The sequence below is a fragment of the Salmo trutta genome, chromosome 19 (assembly GCF_901001165.1).
Source record: "Salmo trutta chromosome 19, fSalTru1.1, whole genome shotgun sequence".
Taxonomy (NCBI): domain Eukaryota; kingdom Metazoa; phylum Chordata; class Actinopteri; order Salmoniformes; family Salmonidae; genus Salmo; species Salmo trutta.
The window spans coordinates 34,377,423-34,392,901 of NC_042975.1; the positions used below are offsets into that span (position 1 = coordinate 34,377,423).

At 50.3% G+C, this 15,479-nt stretch overlaps 1 protein-coding gene and 1 long non-coding RNA gene across 2 annotated transcripts; one reads left to right on the forward strand and one right to left on the reverse strand.

Moving 5' to 3' along the window:
* The first annotated feature begins 8 nt into the window (after positions 1–8).
* Positions 9–11,337, forward strand: LOC115154409 (protein sprouty homolog 3). Its single transcript, XM_029700593.1, has 2 exons — positions 9–507; positions 9,937–11,337. Exon 2 carries the CDS (start codon positions 10,032–10,034, stop codon positions 10,986–10,988), a length of 957 nt encoding a protein of 318 aa, XP_029556453.1. The 5' UTR covers positions 9–507; positions 9,937–10,031; the 3' UTR covers positions 10,989–11,337.
* Positions 11,338–11,648: 311 nt separating this feature from the next.
* On the reverse strand, positions 11,649–12,992 carry LOC115154410 (uncharacterized). Its single transcript, XR_003867893.1, has 3 exons — positions 12,712–12,992; positions 12,351–12,637; positions 11,649–11,988 (listed from the first exon to the last, which is right to left on the reverse strand). It is a non-coding gene; the product is annotated as an uncharacterized LOC115154410 (long non-coding RNA).
* Positions 12,993–15,479: the final 2,487 nt, after the last annotated feature.

Genomic DNA, 15,479 nt, shown 5'->3' on the forward strand with positions numbered 1-15,479 from the left:
GAAGAAAAACTACAGAGCCATACTACTACAATCTCCCTGACTGCTGGGATTTTGGAACTCCTTCACTTTTATTTGTTAACTTTTTTCACAAGCTTTCCTTATTTTTTAAGAGTACAATTATTTGTTAATTCTGAAGCGGAGGACCTGGCTGTTACTTTTTCTTGTGTTCTCTGGGATATTTCTCACGACACTCTGCCCTCTGGTCTCCACACTGTGGACCAGAGACCTCTCTGCCCCTGCTGTGCCCCTGACAAGGCATTGTCAAACGGCTGCTTGTCGTTAGGGCAATTGGTTGATTGTCGTCAGGGCTGGGTTGTTGCTTCTTCATCTTTGCGGGGAATGACCCTAGGAGGCGTGGGATTGGTTGCACTCCAGGGACGCTCCTGAAAAGACTGCGGAGGGGACTCAAGGCGCTGTGGCCCCACGGAACTGAGAGAGCCGCCCCTCCCCCTCCTCAACCCCAAGACGCCCCATTTCACTGCAGCATGGATCTCCCCCCATTTAGAGGTAGGTACAAAACAACCCCCCTCCCAAAATACTGTACCAACCCACCCATCTCTATTTTATGAGGAAAAACACTAAAAGCAGGTAATCAAAGAGCTTTTACCAGACTCTCACATGTATTCTTTATATTAGATGTAATTGTGTGTTGAAGTGGCCTAATTTCTGTAGGTTCTTTGCTGGCCCTACTGTTTAAAGCTTTATATTGTTGGGATAGTGGTGTGGTTTGGTGTGTTTAACTGGGAGAGTGGTGTGGTTTGGTGTGTTTAACTGGGAGAGTGGTGTGGTTTGGTGTGTTTAACTGGGAGAGTGGTGTGGTTTGGTGTGTTTAACTGGGAGAGTGGTGTGGTGTGGTGTGTTTAACTGGGAGAGTGGTGTGGTGTGTTTAACTGGGAGAGTGGTGTGGTGTGTCTAACTGGGAGAGTGGTGTGGTGTGGTGTGTCTAACAGGGAGAGTGGTGTGGTGTGGTGTGTCTAACTGGGAGAGTGGTGTGGTGTGTTTAACTGATGTGGTGTGTGTAAATGGGATGGTGTGTAAACTGTAACTGGGATAGTTTAGTGTTGTGTGTTTAACTGGTGTGGTGTGTGTAAATGGGATGGTGTGTAAACTGTAACTGGGATAGTTTAGTGTTGTGTGTTTAACTGGTGTGGTGTGTGTGTGTAAGTGGGATAGGGACATGTGGGGTTGCCATTGATTGTTCTCAAGGTCGGATACTGTATGTCAATACCCATCTCCGCTGTGCCCGACGGGAGGGGCGGATGGATGAACGAGGGATAGAGGGATGGGATGAGTGGAGAGGTTTTTTTCTAACACCAGGCCAGAGGAGTGGCTGTTAGAAAGAATACTCTTGTGGAAAGTATTGAATTTGACGATTATGTACAAGTTTGGTTGTAAAATATATACAAATGTATCTCTTCATGTTCCAAGGTTTAATGTTTGGAAATAGGGGCTGATATAAGCGAAATACATACATACAAAATTATTAAGTCCATTCAAATAACTAATACGCTTTTAAGAATCTGCAAATTGAGTTTGATTTTTGTTTCTGCATATTTTATAAAGTTGCTGAAAATGTCATTTTTAGAGAAGTGAAGTATCACAAGTGTGTATAAGTTGTGTGAGAGAGAGGATGTTGCGCGGCGTGACTGGCATTACTGTTTGGAACCATTGGCCCACAGTGGAAAAGAGAAATCACTCACTGTGTCAGACAGGGTGATGTGAGGGGTGACTTATCTTTCTCACTCCAACTTACACAAGATGGTGGGTTACACACACATACATGCACGCATGTGAACGCACACACACGCACAAACGCATGGTTTCTCTCTATGCCTCAACTCCTTCAGTCTTTCTTATCTCTTACTGTCTCCAACTACTTCCAGTCTCTCCCACATTCCACGTTTTTTTCACGTTCACTATCTGCTACTTTATCTTTATTAGTATCTCCCTCTCCTCTCTCTCTCTCTCTCTCTCTCTCTCTCTCTCTCTTTCTCTCTCTCTTCTCTCGCTCTCTCTCTTTTTCTCTCTCACTCGCTCTCGCTCTTTCTCTCTTTCTCTCTCTGACGTGGTCTTCCTATCTCTCTGTGTGCCTCCCTCCCTCTCACCTCCCTTTCTCTCTCTCCCTCTCTCTCCTGCCCGGACTTGCTGGTCTGCAGTGTCTATTTCAGTCCTTCCTGGGGGTCGGATTCGGCACATCCGGAATCTCATACAGTTTATTGTCATTCAATCCTGCTGCACTCCTGGAGGGGCCAGAGGGTGGCCCCTGGGTCCCGCTGCCTGACAGCTCACGCACAGGGGAACCAGACACACACACACACAGAAACCCACAGAGACACACACACAGACAGACAAATAGCCAGGGCCCCCATTCAAATGTGGGTGGGTTGTTTTCGTGTCTGCGACCCATCAAGTGCCAACCCAAATGAAGGCCTCAACTGCAAATATGCAAATCTGGAGGGGAGGAAAGAAAGAGGGAGAGGGAGAAGCTGTGTGTGTGTGTGTGTGTGCGTGCGTGCGTGCGTGCGTGTGTGTGTGTGTGTGTGTGTGTATGTGTGTGTGCGTGTGCGTGTGTGTGTGTGTGAGAAGAGAGAGAGGATTGGAAAATGGATATATCTAATGACATATTCCCTGTAGGAAGCTGTGGGCTGAGAGGAGGAGGAGAGACGAGGAGGCGAGAAGAGGAGAGAAAGGAGGAGGGGAGAGAGGAGAGGATAGATGAGGAGAGGAAGGAGGAGGGGCGAGAGGAGAGAAGAGGAGAGAAAGGAGGAGGGGAGAGAGGAGAGAAGAAGAGAACTGTTCCACTGTTATCAGCAATAACATCAGATCAGAGCGGGGTATGAAGAGAGGAGGGCCAGGGGAGGGCCAGGCGAGGGCCAGGCGAGGGCCAGGGGAGGGCCAGGGGAGGGCCAGGGGAGGGCCAGGGGAGGGCCAGGGGTCACTGGCGATGGGCAAAAATAGCTCAACATTATGTTGTCATCTGCCACCCTCAGCCATTCACATCACCATTAACACCATGATACCACACTGGTCCAGCAATCAAACCAGTATTTTGACTCACTGTGTGTGGGGGCTTTGTGTGTGTGTGAGAGACACACGGTAAATTAACACTAGCCCATCGCTCTCTCTTTCTGTTTTGCACTCCAGATGTTGCTTTGGAGTCCCTCTCCCTCCCTCTCTAACTGAGCTGAGCTGAGAGGAGCAGGGTCCTATGTGGCGATTGTTATGAGTACTATGTGCTGTGCAGCTCTCTCTAGTCCTCATCCTGTTCCTGCCGCAGATTGGATTACTGTGCCAGGGAGGGCAGGGGAGCAGGGGAGCAGGCCCTGGCTGCAGAGAGAGAGCCCCAGGGCAGAGCTGCGAGGCAGGGCTAACTCACCACTGATACTCCCCCAGCGCACGGCCCTGTCTTCAGGTTACCTCTGACGGCAGACTGGCCCAGTAAACATCAGCCCTGAGCTCTCTCGCTTATCCTCGCTCTCTCTCTCTCTAAATACACTGAGTGTACAAAACATTAAGAACACCTTCCTAATATCGAGATGCAACCCCTTTAGTCATCAGAACAGCCTCATCAGGGCATGGACTCTACAAGGTGTCAAAACCATTCCACCTGGATGCTGCTCCATGTTGACTCCAATACTTCCCACAGTTGTGTCAAGTTGGCTGGATGTCCTTTGGGTGGTGGACCATTGTTGATACACACAGGAAACTGTTGAGAGTGAAAGACCCAGCAGCGTTGCAGTTCTTGACACAAACCGATGCTTAAATACTTAAAAATACTTATTTAACCTGTCTCCTCCCCTTCCGCTACACTGATTGAAGTGGATTTAACAAGTGACATCAATAAGGGACCATACCTTTCACCTGGATTCTCCTGCTGTCTATCCCATGGAAAGTTTTATACAGAAGGTATATACAGTATCTCCCTTGCTTTCTTTCTCACTCTTTCTCATTCCCATTTGCCCTTTTGCTTACCGTCCCCCTCACTCTCTTTCTCTCTCTCTGTTATGTGCCTTGCTCTCTCCTTCACTACTCTCTCTCTAGTCATGTCATTCTTTCACTCTCTTCTTTCTCAATCCCCCTGTCTTTTTTACTCTCCTTTGTTTCTCTCTTTTTGTCTATTTTTCTTTCTCGCTCTCGCTCTCTCTTTCTTTCTTTCTTTCTTTCTTTCTTTCTCTCTTTCTTTCTTTCTTTCTTTCTTTCTTTCTTTCTCTCTCTCTTTCTTTCTTTCTTTCTTTCTTTCTTTCTTTCTTTCTTTCTTTCTTTCTTTCTTTCTTTCTTTCTTTCTTTCTTTCTTTCTTCTCTCTCTCTCTCTCTCTCTCTCTCTCTCTCTCTCTCTCTCTCTTTATCTCTCTCTTTCTCTCTATCTATCCTGCAGCCCCTGTATCGATGTGCCTCCTGCCCAGACCTGAAAAGCGCTCAAGTCTTGAATTCCTTCTCCTAATTATTATTATTATTTTTTTTTTACATCTGAGGCCCTGAAAGGTGTGTGAGTGGCACACACAGAACAACAGAGTAAGGAGGAGGTGAAGGGATGAACAGATGAGCGAGAGGAAGGAGTGTGAATGCTGTTGATATCATGGAATGAGTGAGTGTTGTGTCCCTCTGGGTTTGCATCCGACCCAGATGATAAAAGCAGGAGCAGACACATAAAGCAGACCCCCCAGAGCCAGGCAGATACAGCAGGCAGGAATAACTCAGCCAAGTATAGGAGAGGAGCCATGTCTTGGCTAGATGCTGTATTGTAGAAACAGATCTGGGCTGTTCTACCTTTCCTCATGTTGCTGTATCTATGCTTTCTCACTATGTACTGACACCATGTGCCCCAGCTCCTGCCCTAACCCTAACCCTAACCCTAACCCTAACCCCAGCCCCTTCCCTAACCCTAACCCCTTCCCTAACCCTAACCCCAGCCCCTGCCCTAACCCCAGCCCCTTCCCTAACCCTAACCCTAACCCCTTCCCTAACCCTAACCCCAGCCCCTGCCCTAACCCTAACCCTAACCCCTTCCCTAACCCCAGCCCCTTCCCTAACCCCAGCCCCTGCCCTAACCCCAGCTCCTGCCCTAACCCTTACCCCAGCCCCTTCCCTAACCCCAGCCCCTAACCCTAACCCTAACCCCAGCCACTTCCCTAACCCTAACCCCTTCCCTAACCCTAACCCCAGCCCCTGCCCTAACCCCAGCCCCTTCCCTAACCCTAACCCTAACCCTAACCCCTTCCCTAACCCTAACCCCTTCCCTAACCCTAACCCCAGCCCCTGCCCTAACCCCAGCCCCTTCCCTAACCCTAACCCCTGCCCTAACCCTAACCCCTTCCCTAACCCCAGCCCCTTCCCTAACCCCAGCCCCTGCCCTAACCCCAGCTCCTGCCCTAACCCTAACCCCAGCCCCTTCCCTAACCCCAGCCCCTTCCCTAACCCTAACCCTAACCCCAGCCCCTGCCCTAACCCCAGCTCCTGCCCTAACCCTAACCCCAGCCCCTGCCCTAACCCCAGCTCCTGCCCTAACCCTAACCCCAGCCGCTGCCCTAACCCCAGCTCCTGCCCTAACCCTAACCCCAGCCCCTGCCCTAACCCTAACCCCAGCTCCTGCCCTAACCCTAACCCCAGCCCCTGCCCTAACCCCAGCTCCTGCCCTAACCCTAACCCCAGCTCCAGCTCCTGCCCCTTCCCTAACCCCAGCCCCTGCCCCTAACCCCAGCCCCTGCCATAACCCTAACCCCAGCCCCTTCCCTAACCCTAACTCCAGCTCCAGCTCCTGCCCCTTCCCTAACCCCAGCCCCTGCCCTAACCCTAACCCCAGCTCCTGCCCCTTCCCTAACCCCAGCTCCTGCCCTAACCCTAACCCTAACCACAGCCCCTGCCCTAACCCTAACCCCAGCCCCTTCCCCAACCCCAGCTCCTGCCCTAACCCTAACCCCAGCCCCTGCCCCAACCCTAATCCCAGCCCCTGCCCTAACCCTAACCCCTGCCCTAACCCTAACCCCAGCCCCTTCCCTAACCCTAACCCCTGCCCCTTCCCCAACCCCAGCTCCTGCCCTAACCCTAACCCCAGCCCCTGCCCCAACCCTAACCCCAGCCCCTGCCCCAACCCTAACCCCTGCCCTAACCCTAACCCCAGCCCCTTCCCTAACCCTAACCCCTGCCCCAAACCTAACCCCAGCCCCTGCCCTAACCCTAACCCTAACCCCTGCCCCAACCCTAACCCTAACCCCAGCCCCTGCCCTAACCCCAGCTCCTACTCTAACCCTAACCCTAACCCTAACCCCAGCCCCTTCCCTAACCCTAACCCCAGCCCCTTCCCTTGCCCTAACCCTAACCCCAGCCGCGGCCCTTACCCCACCCCCTGACCTTACCCTAACACCAGCCCCTTCCCTAACCCCAGCACCTGCCCTAACCCTAACCCCAGCCGTTGCCCTAACCCCAGCCCCGTTGTAATCCCAGCATGTGCCTTATAACCCCCTGCCCTAACCCCCTGCTCTAGCCCCGGCCACTGCACTGAGTCTGGCCCCAATACGCTGCTCCTGCCACAATCCTATTCCCCATCCACATCCTCACCCACAGCCTGGGAGTGTCAGTTATCGATCCTCTGGCATCCACACTGGTTAGATGAGAGGAGGGGATGAACATGGAGGGATGGCTGGCTGCATTCTCTCTTACATCTCACTTTACAGAGCAGTCGGCCTGCTCAGCTGGTGGCATTAGGGTGGGGCGGAGCCCGCTGGGTAAGTGGAGGGGAGAGGGAAGGATTCTGGGTAGTGGGAGTTGACTTCCCAAACATGGTTACCAAGGCAACAGCTCCCACAAGGACAGGGCTTCCGACCCCTTAAGTGGGGGGTAAGAACAGCCAAGGATTCTAATGCTGCTCCAAATGCAACATGTAAACATTGCCGTACTGAATGAGTCAATAGTATTCACACATAGCTGTCGCTCTCAGAAAGCATATCTGTTCTGTTATAAAGTGTTATAAATGTGCAATGCAGAAACAAATGAAACAGTAAAACACAGAAAGTTTGACACTTGAGATAAAACGTCTGTGTGATTTAAATGTTTGTTATTTTGCAGACGCTCCTATCCAGAGCGACTTACAGTAGTAAAGTGCATACATTTTCATATTTGTTCATACTGGTCGCCCGTGGGAATCAAACCCACAAACCTGGTGATGCAAGTGCCATGCTCTACCAACTGAGCCACACGTGACTGTGTGTGATCAGAGCAGATTGAGTTATGTATCCAACAGGAAGTAAAGCAGATGTCAGTCTAGAGCTACAACAGGGCTAGCCAATCCTCCTCCTCAGGGGATACTCCCCTGGCTGCAGGGTTTGGTTCCAACCCTACTATAATACACCTTATGCTAATCAGCTCCTCCTCAGGACCCTGATTAGCCCTAGAGTCAGGTGAGTTATAGTAGGGTTGGAACAAAAGCCTGCACTCTATCCTCTTATGATCCAGACTTAGACCGGTTTATGAAATCTGTGAGGAGACCAAGACCAGCTGAAATGTTTTTATTTCTATTTTATCGGGAGTGGTCCAAGCCAGAGAAGAGCCCATCTCTTGCTCAGCGGTGAAGGGCTTGGTCACACGTTTATAGCCTGAACCCTGCCCTGGTCCGGACGACTCAACATGATGAGGTCATGGAAAGAGCCGAGCAGCCGGCTTCTCTTAACAATTAGATGGTCTGATAGCTGTGTAGTGGATGGGTGCTGCTTCATTTGAAGTGATTACTCTGAAGGACTTCCCTTCCCTCCTCCACCTAATTTGGAAATGCATTCTGAGCTTCCGACCTTATCTTCACGGTATGGCTTCGGGCTGGGGTGGTGGTGTGTCTGGGAGTGTGTAGATGTACGTTTGTGTGTGTATCCCTGCACTTTTGTGTGTCTGTCTTAGTCTATCTACGTGTGTCTGTCTCAGTGTGTCAAGACATGTGTATATGTATTCTGTGTTTGTCTACAGTATGTGTGTGAGAGGTTGGATGGTATCGTACCTTTTGCGAGAGCATCGTTGCCAGAAATTCTGCCGGCAGATCCCCGGAAGGCTGGTACAGGTACAATATATACATTCTGTGGGCTGCCACAAAAATATATATCTCTTTTTTAAATAAGGTACATAAGTACAAAGTATTTAATAATTTTACATTGGAAACGGTAAAAAATGTGCACCAACCTCTCATCCCATTCCACCAACCCCACCTATCCAACATGTCTCCATCCAACCACATCCAACTGCCCTTCACTCTGCTAGTCTTAATTGCTGTTTCTGACTATGGATTTTCGTTCCTGGCTATGTCCGTCCGTCCCTCCATCCCTCCATCTGTCCTCTCCCGTCTCTCTCCTCCATCTAATCTGCTCATCTGGCTTTCTGCTTTAAATGCTTCTCCATTTGGCCTGATTACTCTGATTACACTCCTGTCTCCCTCCCTCCCACTCTCTTTGTCTGTCTCTCTCTCTCTTTGTTTGTCTCGTTCTCTGCGAGGGCTTGCTGGCCTCTCACAGGGAAATGAAGGGAACTATCCCCTCAGGCCATTTGGTACGGGTGCACAAGAGGAGAGGAGGAAAAGGACGTAAAAATCAGAACCAGATGTATCAGGGTATCGAATGAAGCACATAACAGAAGATTCTGCTGCATCTGTTGTCGAGTTGTAGCAGATATTCAGAGGGTATTTTTGTAGGTGCAACATCATCTTTACTAAAACTCACATATTGTATTATTCAAATAAAATATGAAAAACGTTATTGTCCACAGAATGTGGAGTCGTTCCCTGCTACATTATGTCGCTGTGATGAAACAAGGCAGTGTGTTTGTGTGTTAATCCCAGGAGACGGATGTTTTCCATCTACATTCCAAAATCCACGTTGTTCCTGTTGGTGGAGGATAAGGCTGAAACAAAAGGAACTTTTTAACAGGGGCAATTTCTCTCTCCCTTCCAAACCCCAGATTGGGTTACAACAACGACAACCTAGGACCTTAGTGACACTCATAGCAACTAACACACTGCAACGTTTTCCCCAATTCACCTCTGTATATCTTCAGAGAGGCGAATGGACAGGCAGGCGGATCCAATGCCCTTCCTTTCTTCAGAGCCAGCAGCTGTGTGTGTGACTGTGTGTGTGTGTGTGTGTGTGTGTGTGTGTGTGTGTGTGTGTGTGTGTGTGTGTGTGTGTGTGTGTGTGTGTGGCTGAGTTTACAGAGAGGCTGAGTTTACAGAGAGGCTGTTTACACAGCCAGCCCAATTCTGATCTTTTTTAACTAATTTGACTTTTGACCAATCACATCAGAGCTTTTTTTAGAGCTGATGTGATTGGTCAAAAGACCTATTAGTGAAAAAAAGATCCGAATTGGGCTGCGTATCTAAACGCAGCCAGAGAGTGAGCCGTGTAGGAGAACAGATGCTAAATTACAGGCCAGACTAATCGCTTTATCTCTTTGGCCCTGCTAGGATAATAATAGTTATACTCTCAGCACTAGAGAATTTCAAAATCAAATCAAACTTTATTTGCCACATGTGCCAAATACAACAAGTGTAGACTTTACCGTGAAATGCTTACTTACAAGCCCTTAACCAACAGCGCAGTTCAATGTTCATAATGATGTTGATAATAATGCCTATGTGGATACTGGGTCTATTTGTGCCCAGTTTATATAACTCAGTCACGTTGCTCAGGTCAGGTCTGCCTAACTGCAGGTCCACTCTACTGCATGTACAGGTTACCGAACATGGGAAGTGAAATATTGAAGCCGTCTGCATAAATGAGTTGTGAGAAAGTGGAAAGTAAGTTGACTTCCGGCTTTCCAGATGTGTTGTAAGTGGTAAAGATAAGGAAGAGTGAGGGGCTGGTTGATGTGGTTTCTTTTAGGGGTAAAGAGGTGTGAGTTTCTTTAACTTGTTCTGGGATGAAATGTAACAATGTTCTAAAATGTATGTCTCTCCTTCTGTTCCAGGTCTCTCTGATGTGCCGTGAGAGGTGCGACTCCCCCGTCCCTGCCCCAGTCCTGACCCCATCCCCCTCCCTCGTGCCCCTCCTTCAAGGACCAGGATGGACCCTCCCCCAGGTCGTGGCCCTGCCCCAGTCAGGATGGACCTGGATGGGCTGGACCTCCAGCAGGTGCCTGTCCTCTCCCTGGACCAGATTCGCTCCATCCGGGCCAGCAATGACTATGTGGAGCGCCCTGTGGCCCTGGACCACACCTCACATTCTGGCTTCTTTTACGCCCACGACAACCGCTACCCCATCACCCATGGGTACCCCCCTCAAGGTTACCTTCATGGTTACTCTCAGGGGTACCCGTCCCATGCCCCTCTCCCCCGGAGCCAGAGCCAGCAGCAACACGCCCACCTGACCCATCTGAGTCGCTCCAGTACGGCCAGCTCAGCCATGTCCCGGACCAGCGCTGCCTCCGACCAGAGACTCCTGGCGGGCCTGACGCCCTCCCACTCTGGCCTGGCCTCGGTGGTGCGCTCCCAGCCTAAAGGAGAACTCAAGCCTGAGGCTTCTCTAGGTAAAGGCCTGGAGGAGGGAGAGGACCTGGGCTTGCACCTGTTTATCTGTGAGCGCTGTGGGAGGTGTAAGTGTCAGGAGTGCTGTGCCCCGCGGAGCCTGCCGTCCTACTGGGTCTGTAGGCAGCGCTGCCTCTGCTCTGCTCAGAGTGCTGTTGAGTACGGCACCTGTCTGTGCTGCGTTAAGGGCCTGTTCTACCACTGTTCCGCTCAGGATGACGAGGACAACTGTGCCGACCGGCCCTGTGCTTGCACGCCCGCCCACGCCTGCGCTCGCTGGGGTACCATTGGCCTTCTGGCGCTGTGCCTGCCCTGTCTCTGCTGCTACCCACCTGCCAGACTGTGCCTCACCCTGTGCCAGCGGGCCCACGACCGAGCCACCCGCCCTGGCTGCCGCTGCAGCAACACCAACACCGTGTGCCGCAAGATCTCCACCTCCAACCCCAACCCTGGGCACGCCCCCTTTCGCAGCAAGTCCCTGGAGAAGCCTGTATGACAGTGGTGCACCTGGAGTCAGTCGTCGCCTGGACAACGCAGTCTTTGACAACATTGTGATGACAATGCAATCGCCCCGCCCAGCCCGTCGTGATCTACCTACCGTGACCTTTCACCTTACGTACTTTCCATACTTCTTCTTTTCCTGCTGCCTGAAGACAAATGACCAAAAGCCTTACTGTACTTTACTGTAACTGTACTGTACGTGTGGAGACTTGAGCCGAAACCTGAAACCGCCTGGTGCTTTTTGCTGAACTGACTGCCAAACTTAACCTTACTGTGTTACTGTGTGGGCATACTGTCTCTACCTTCCCCTTACTGTGTGGGCATACTGTCTCTACCTTCCCCTTACTGTGTGGGCATACTGTCTCTACCTTCCCCTTACTGTGTGGGAATACTGTCTCTACCTTCCCCTTACTGTGTGGGCATACTGTCTCTACCTTCCCCTTACTGTGTGGGCATACTGTCTCTACCTTCCCCTTACTGTGTGGGCATACTGTCTCTACCTTCCCCTTACTGTGTGGGCAAACTGTCTCTACCTTCCCCTTACTGTGTGGGCATACTGTCTCTACCTTCCCCTTACTGTGTGGGCATACTGTCTCTACCTTCCCCTTACTGTGTGGGAATACTGTCTCTACCTTCCCCTTACTGTGTGGGCATACTGTCTCTACCTTCCCCTTACTGTGTGGGCATACTGTCTCTACCTTCCCCTTACTGTGTGGGCATACTGTCTCTACCTTCCCCTTACTGTGTGGGCATACTGTCTCTACCTTCCCCTTACTGTGTGGGCATACAGTCTCTACCTTCCCCTTACTGTGTGGGCATACTGTCTCTACCTTCCCCTTACTGTGTGGGCATACTGTCTCTACCTTCCCCTTACTGTGTGGGCATACAGTCTCTACCTTCCCCTTACTGTGTGGGCATACTGTCTCTACCTTCCCCTTACTGTGTGGGCATACTGTCTCTACCTTCCCCTTACTGTGTGGGCATACAGTCTCTACCTTCCCCTTATTGTGTGGGCATACAGTCTCTACCTTCCCCTTACTGTGTTATTGTGTGGGCATACAGTCTCTACCTTCCCCTTACTGTGTTACTGTGTGGGCATACAGTCTCTACCTTCCCCTTACTGTGTTACTGTGTGGGCATACTGTCTCTACCTTCCCCTTACTGTGTTACTGTGTGGGCATACAGTCTCTACCTTCCCCTTACTGTGTTACTGTGTGGGCATACTGTCTCTACCTTCCCCTTACTGTGTTACTGTGTGGGCATACTGTCTCTACCTTCCCCTTACTGTGTTTACTGTGTGGGCATACTGTCTCTACCTTCCCCTTACTGTGTTACTGTGTGGGCATACAGTCTCTACCTTCCCCTTACTGTGTTACTGTGTGGGCATACAGTCTCTACCTTCCCCTTACTGTGTTACTGTGTGGGCATACAGTCTCTACCTTCCCCTTACTGTGTTACTGTGTGGGCATACTGTCTCTACCTTCCCCTTACTGTGTTACTGTGTGGGCATACAGTCTCTACCTTCCCCTTACTGTGTTACTGTGTGGGCATACTGTCTCTACCTTCCCCTTACTGTGTTACTGTGTGGGCATACAGTCTCTAACTTCCCCTTACTGTGTTACTGTGTGGGCATACTGTCTCTACCTTCCCCTTACTGTGTTACTGTGTGGGCATACAGTCTCTACCTTCCCCTTACTGTGTGGGCATACAGTCTCTACCTTCCCCTTACTGTGTTACTGTGTGGGCATACAGTCTCTACCTTCCCCTTACTGTGTGGGCATACAGTCTCTACCTTCCCCTTACTGTGTGGGCATACTGTCTCTACCTTCCCCTTACTGTGTGGGCATACTGTCTCTACCTTCCCCTTACTGTGTGGGCATACTGTCTCTACCTTCCCCTTACTGTGTTACTGTGTGGGCATACAGTCTCTACCTTCCCCTTATTGTGTGGGCCAGTCTACTGTACATAGTACTGTGGCTATTCTCTGTGTGCGCCTGCCTTTGCCGACCAGACCGATACTCAACAGACCAACCTCACTGTGCTGTGTGATGGGCTGGGGTTTGCTCTGTTAGACTTTACCTATTTATTTATTGGACTTCCTCTTCAGTGAGGTAGAGTGATAGAGAAAGACATAGGTAGAGAGGTAGAGAGAGAGTGAGGTAGAGAGAGAGATATAGCGAGAGCAGACCATGTGTTACATGTGAGTACAGTGAGCAAGCTACTAGAACAAATCCTAACACAGCCATTAAATAAAAGGGGTCTCTAGCAGATGTGTATTCCAGGCATGACAGAGACAGAGACAGAGACAGGGTGGTCTACAGGGAGTCTACAGGGTGGGCCTCCTTCCCTCCCCTCCCTCTCTGAAGAGGCATCCTGGAGCCGACCGACTGAATGGACATACAAGATGTGGCAACGAGCGGCCATGGCAGACATTTTGTCTGAGGCTGATGCAAAGACCCTATCCTAATGGTGGAACAAAGACACAAACTCTGAAACACAAACATGTATTACTGTTTGACACACCAAAAAGGGACCATGATGTACCCGGAGAATCTAAAGTGATTAAGCTCATTTAATATGGAAAGCACTGTGAGATATAGAGGTGAATCGTCTGTAGTGTTGTTCAGCTGTCTAACTAACAGACTAACCTGGGGGGCCTCCCTTATGACCAGGCAGTGTGTGTGTGTGTGTGTGTGTGTGTGTGGTGTGTGGTGTGTGTGTGTGTGTGTGTGTGTGTGTGTGTGTGTGTGTGTGTGTGTGTGTGTGTGTGTGTGTGTGTGTGTGTGTGTATGTGTGTGTGGTTGCACGAGCATGTGTATGTGCACAAATGTTTGTGTGTAAGTGTGTGTTCTTACCGGTGTATGTACAGTTTACACTATATATATACAAAAGTATGTGGACAACCCTTCAAATTAGTGGATTCGGCTATTTCAGGCACACCCGTTGCTGACAGGTGTATAAAATGGAGCACACAGCCATGCGATCTCCATAGACAAACACTGGCAGTAGAATGGCCTTACTGAAGAGCTCAGTGACTTTCAACGTGGCACCGTAATTGGATGCCACCTTTACAACATGTCAGTTTGTAACATTTTTGCCCAACTAGAGCTGCCCTGGTCAACTGTAAGTCCTGTTATTGTGAAGTGGAAAAGCCTAGGAGCAACAACGGCTCAGCCGTGAAATGGTAGGCCATACAAGCTCACAGAACAGGACCGTCAAGTGCTGAAGCACGTAATGCGTAAAAAAGTGTCTGTCCTCGGTTGCAACACTCACTACCGAGTTCCAAACTGCATCTGGAAGCAATGTCAGCACAAGAACTGTTCGTCAGGAACTTATGAAGTGGGTTTCCATGGCCGAGCAGCCGCACACAAGCCTAAGATCACCATGCGCAATGCCAAGCGTTGGTTGGAGGGGTGTAAAGCTTGCCGCCATTGGACTCTGGAACAGTGGAAACGCGTTCTCTGGAATGATGAATCACGCTTCACCATCTGGCAGTCTGACGGACGAATGTGGTTTGTCGCATTCCAGGAGAACGCTACCTGTCCCAATGCATAGTGCCAACTGTAAAGTTTGGTAGAGAAGGACTAATGGTCTGGGGCTGATTTTCATGGTTTGGGCTAGGCCCCTTAATTCCAGTGAAGGGAAATCTTAACGCTATAGCATACAATGACATTCTAGACAATTCTGTGCGTCCAACTTTGTGGCAACAGTTTGGGGAAGGCCCTTTCCTGTTTCAGCATGACAATGCCCCCCATGCACAAAGCGAGGTCCATACAGAAATGGTTTGTCGAGATTGGTGTGGAAGAACTTGACTGGCCTGCACAGAGCCCTGACCTAAACCCCATCGAACACCTTTGGGATGAATTGGAATGCCGACTGCGAGCCAGGTCTAATCACCCAACATCAGTGCCCGACCTCACTAATGCTCTTGTGGCTGAATGGAAGCAAGTCCCCTCAGCAATGTTCCAATATCTATTGGAAAACCTTCCCAGAAGAGCGGAGGCTGTTATAGCAGCAAATGGAGGACCAACTCCACATTAATGCCCATGATTTTGGAATGAAATGTTCGACGAGCAGGTGGTCACATACTTTTGGTCATGTAGTGTATATGTGAGTATGTGTGTGTGGGTGTCACGTCCCATCCTGTGTTAGTGTGTGTCGGGCCTGTGTAGGTTTGCTGTCAGCAGAAGCCTCCTGTTTTATTTTTAGCCCCGCTGCTTCAGAGGACCCAGAGTCTGGTCAGGTTTCCTCTCCACGGCAGGCTGACGCCAGACTTCCCTGACCCCTCACCGCATGTCTCTCCCCTCCTCACCTCCCCTGCCTGTACCCATCCCTCAGCCTCCCCTAACCCATTCCTTCCTCCCCTCTCCTCTATTCCTCCCTCCATCCTGATAGCGTTGCTGTCTACCGTGCACCAAAGAGATGGAGCTACCCCAAATTCCCAATACAGAGGGATATCATAGGGGATGGACAGTAAGCCAGATAA

Excerpts from the sequence above, each read along its gene's own strand:
- LOC115154409 (XM_029700593.1), top strand. The coding sequence starts at position 10,032 with ATGGACCCTCCCCCAGGTCGTGGCCCTGCCCCAGTCAGGATGGACCTG.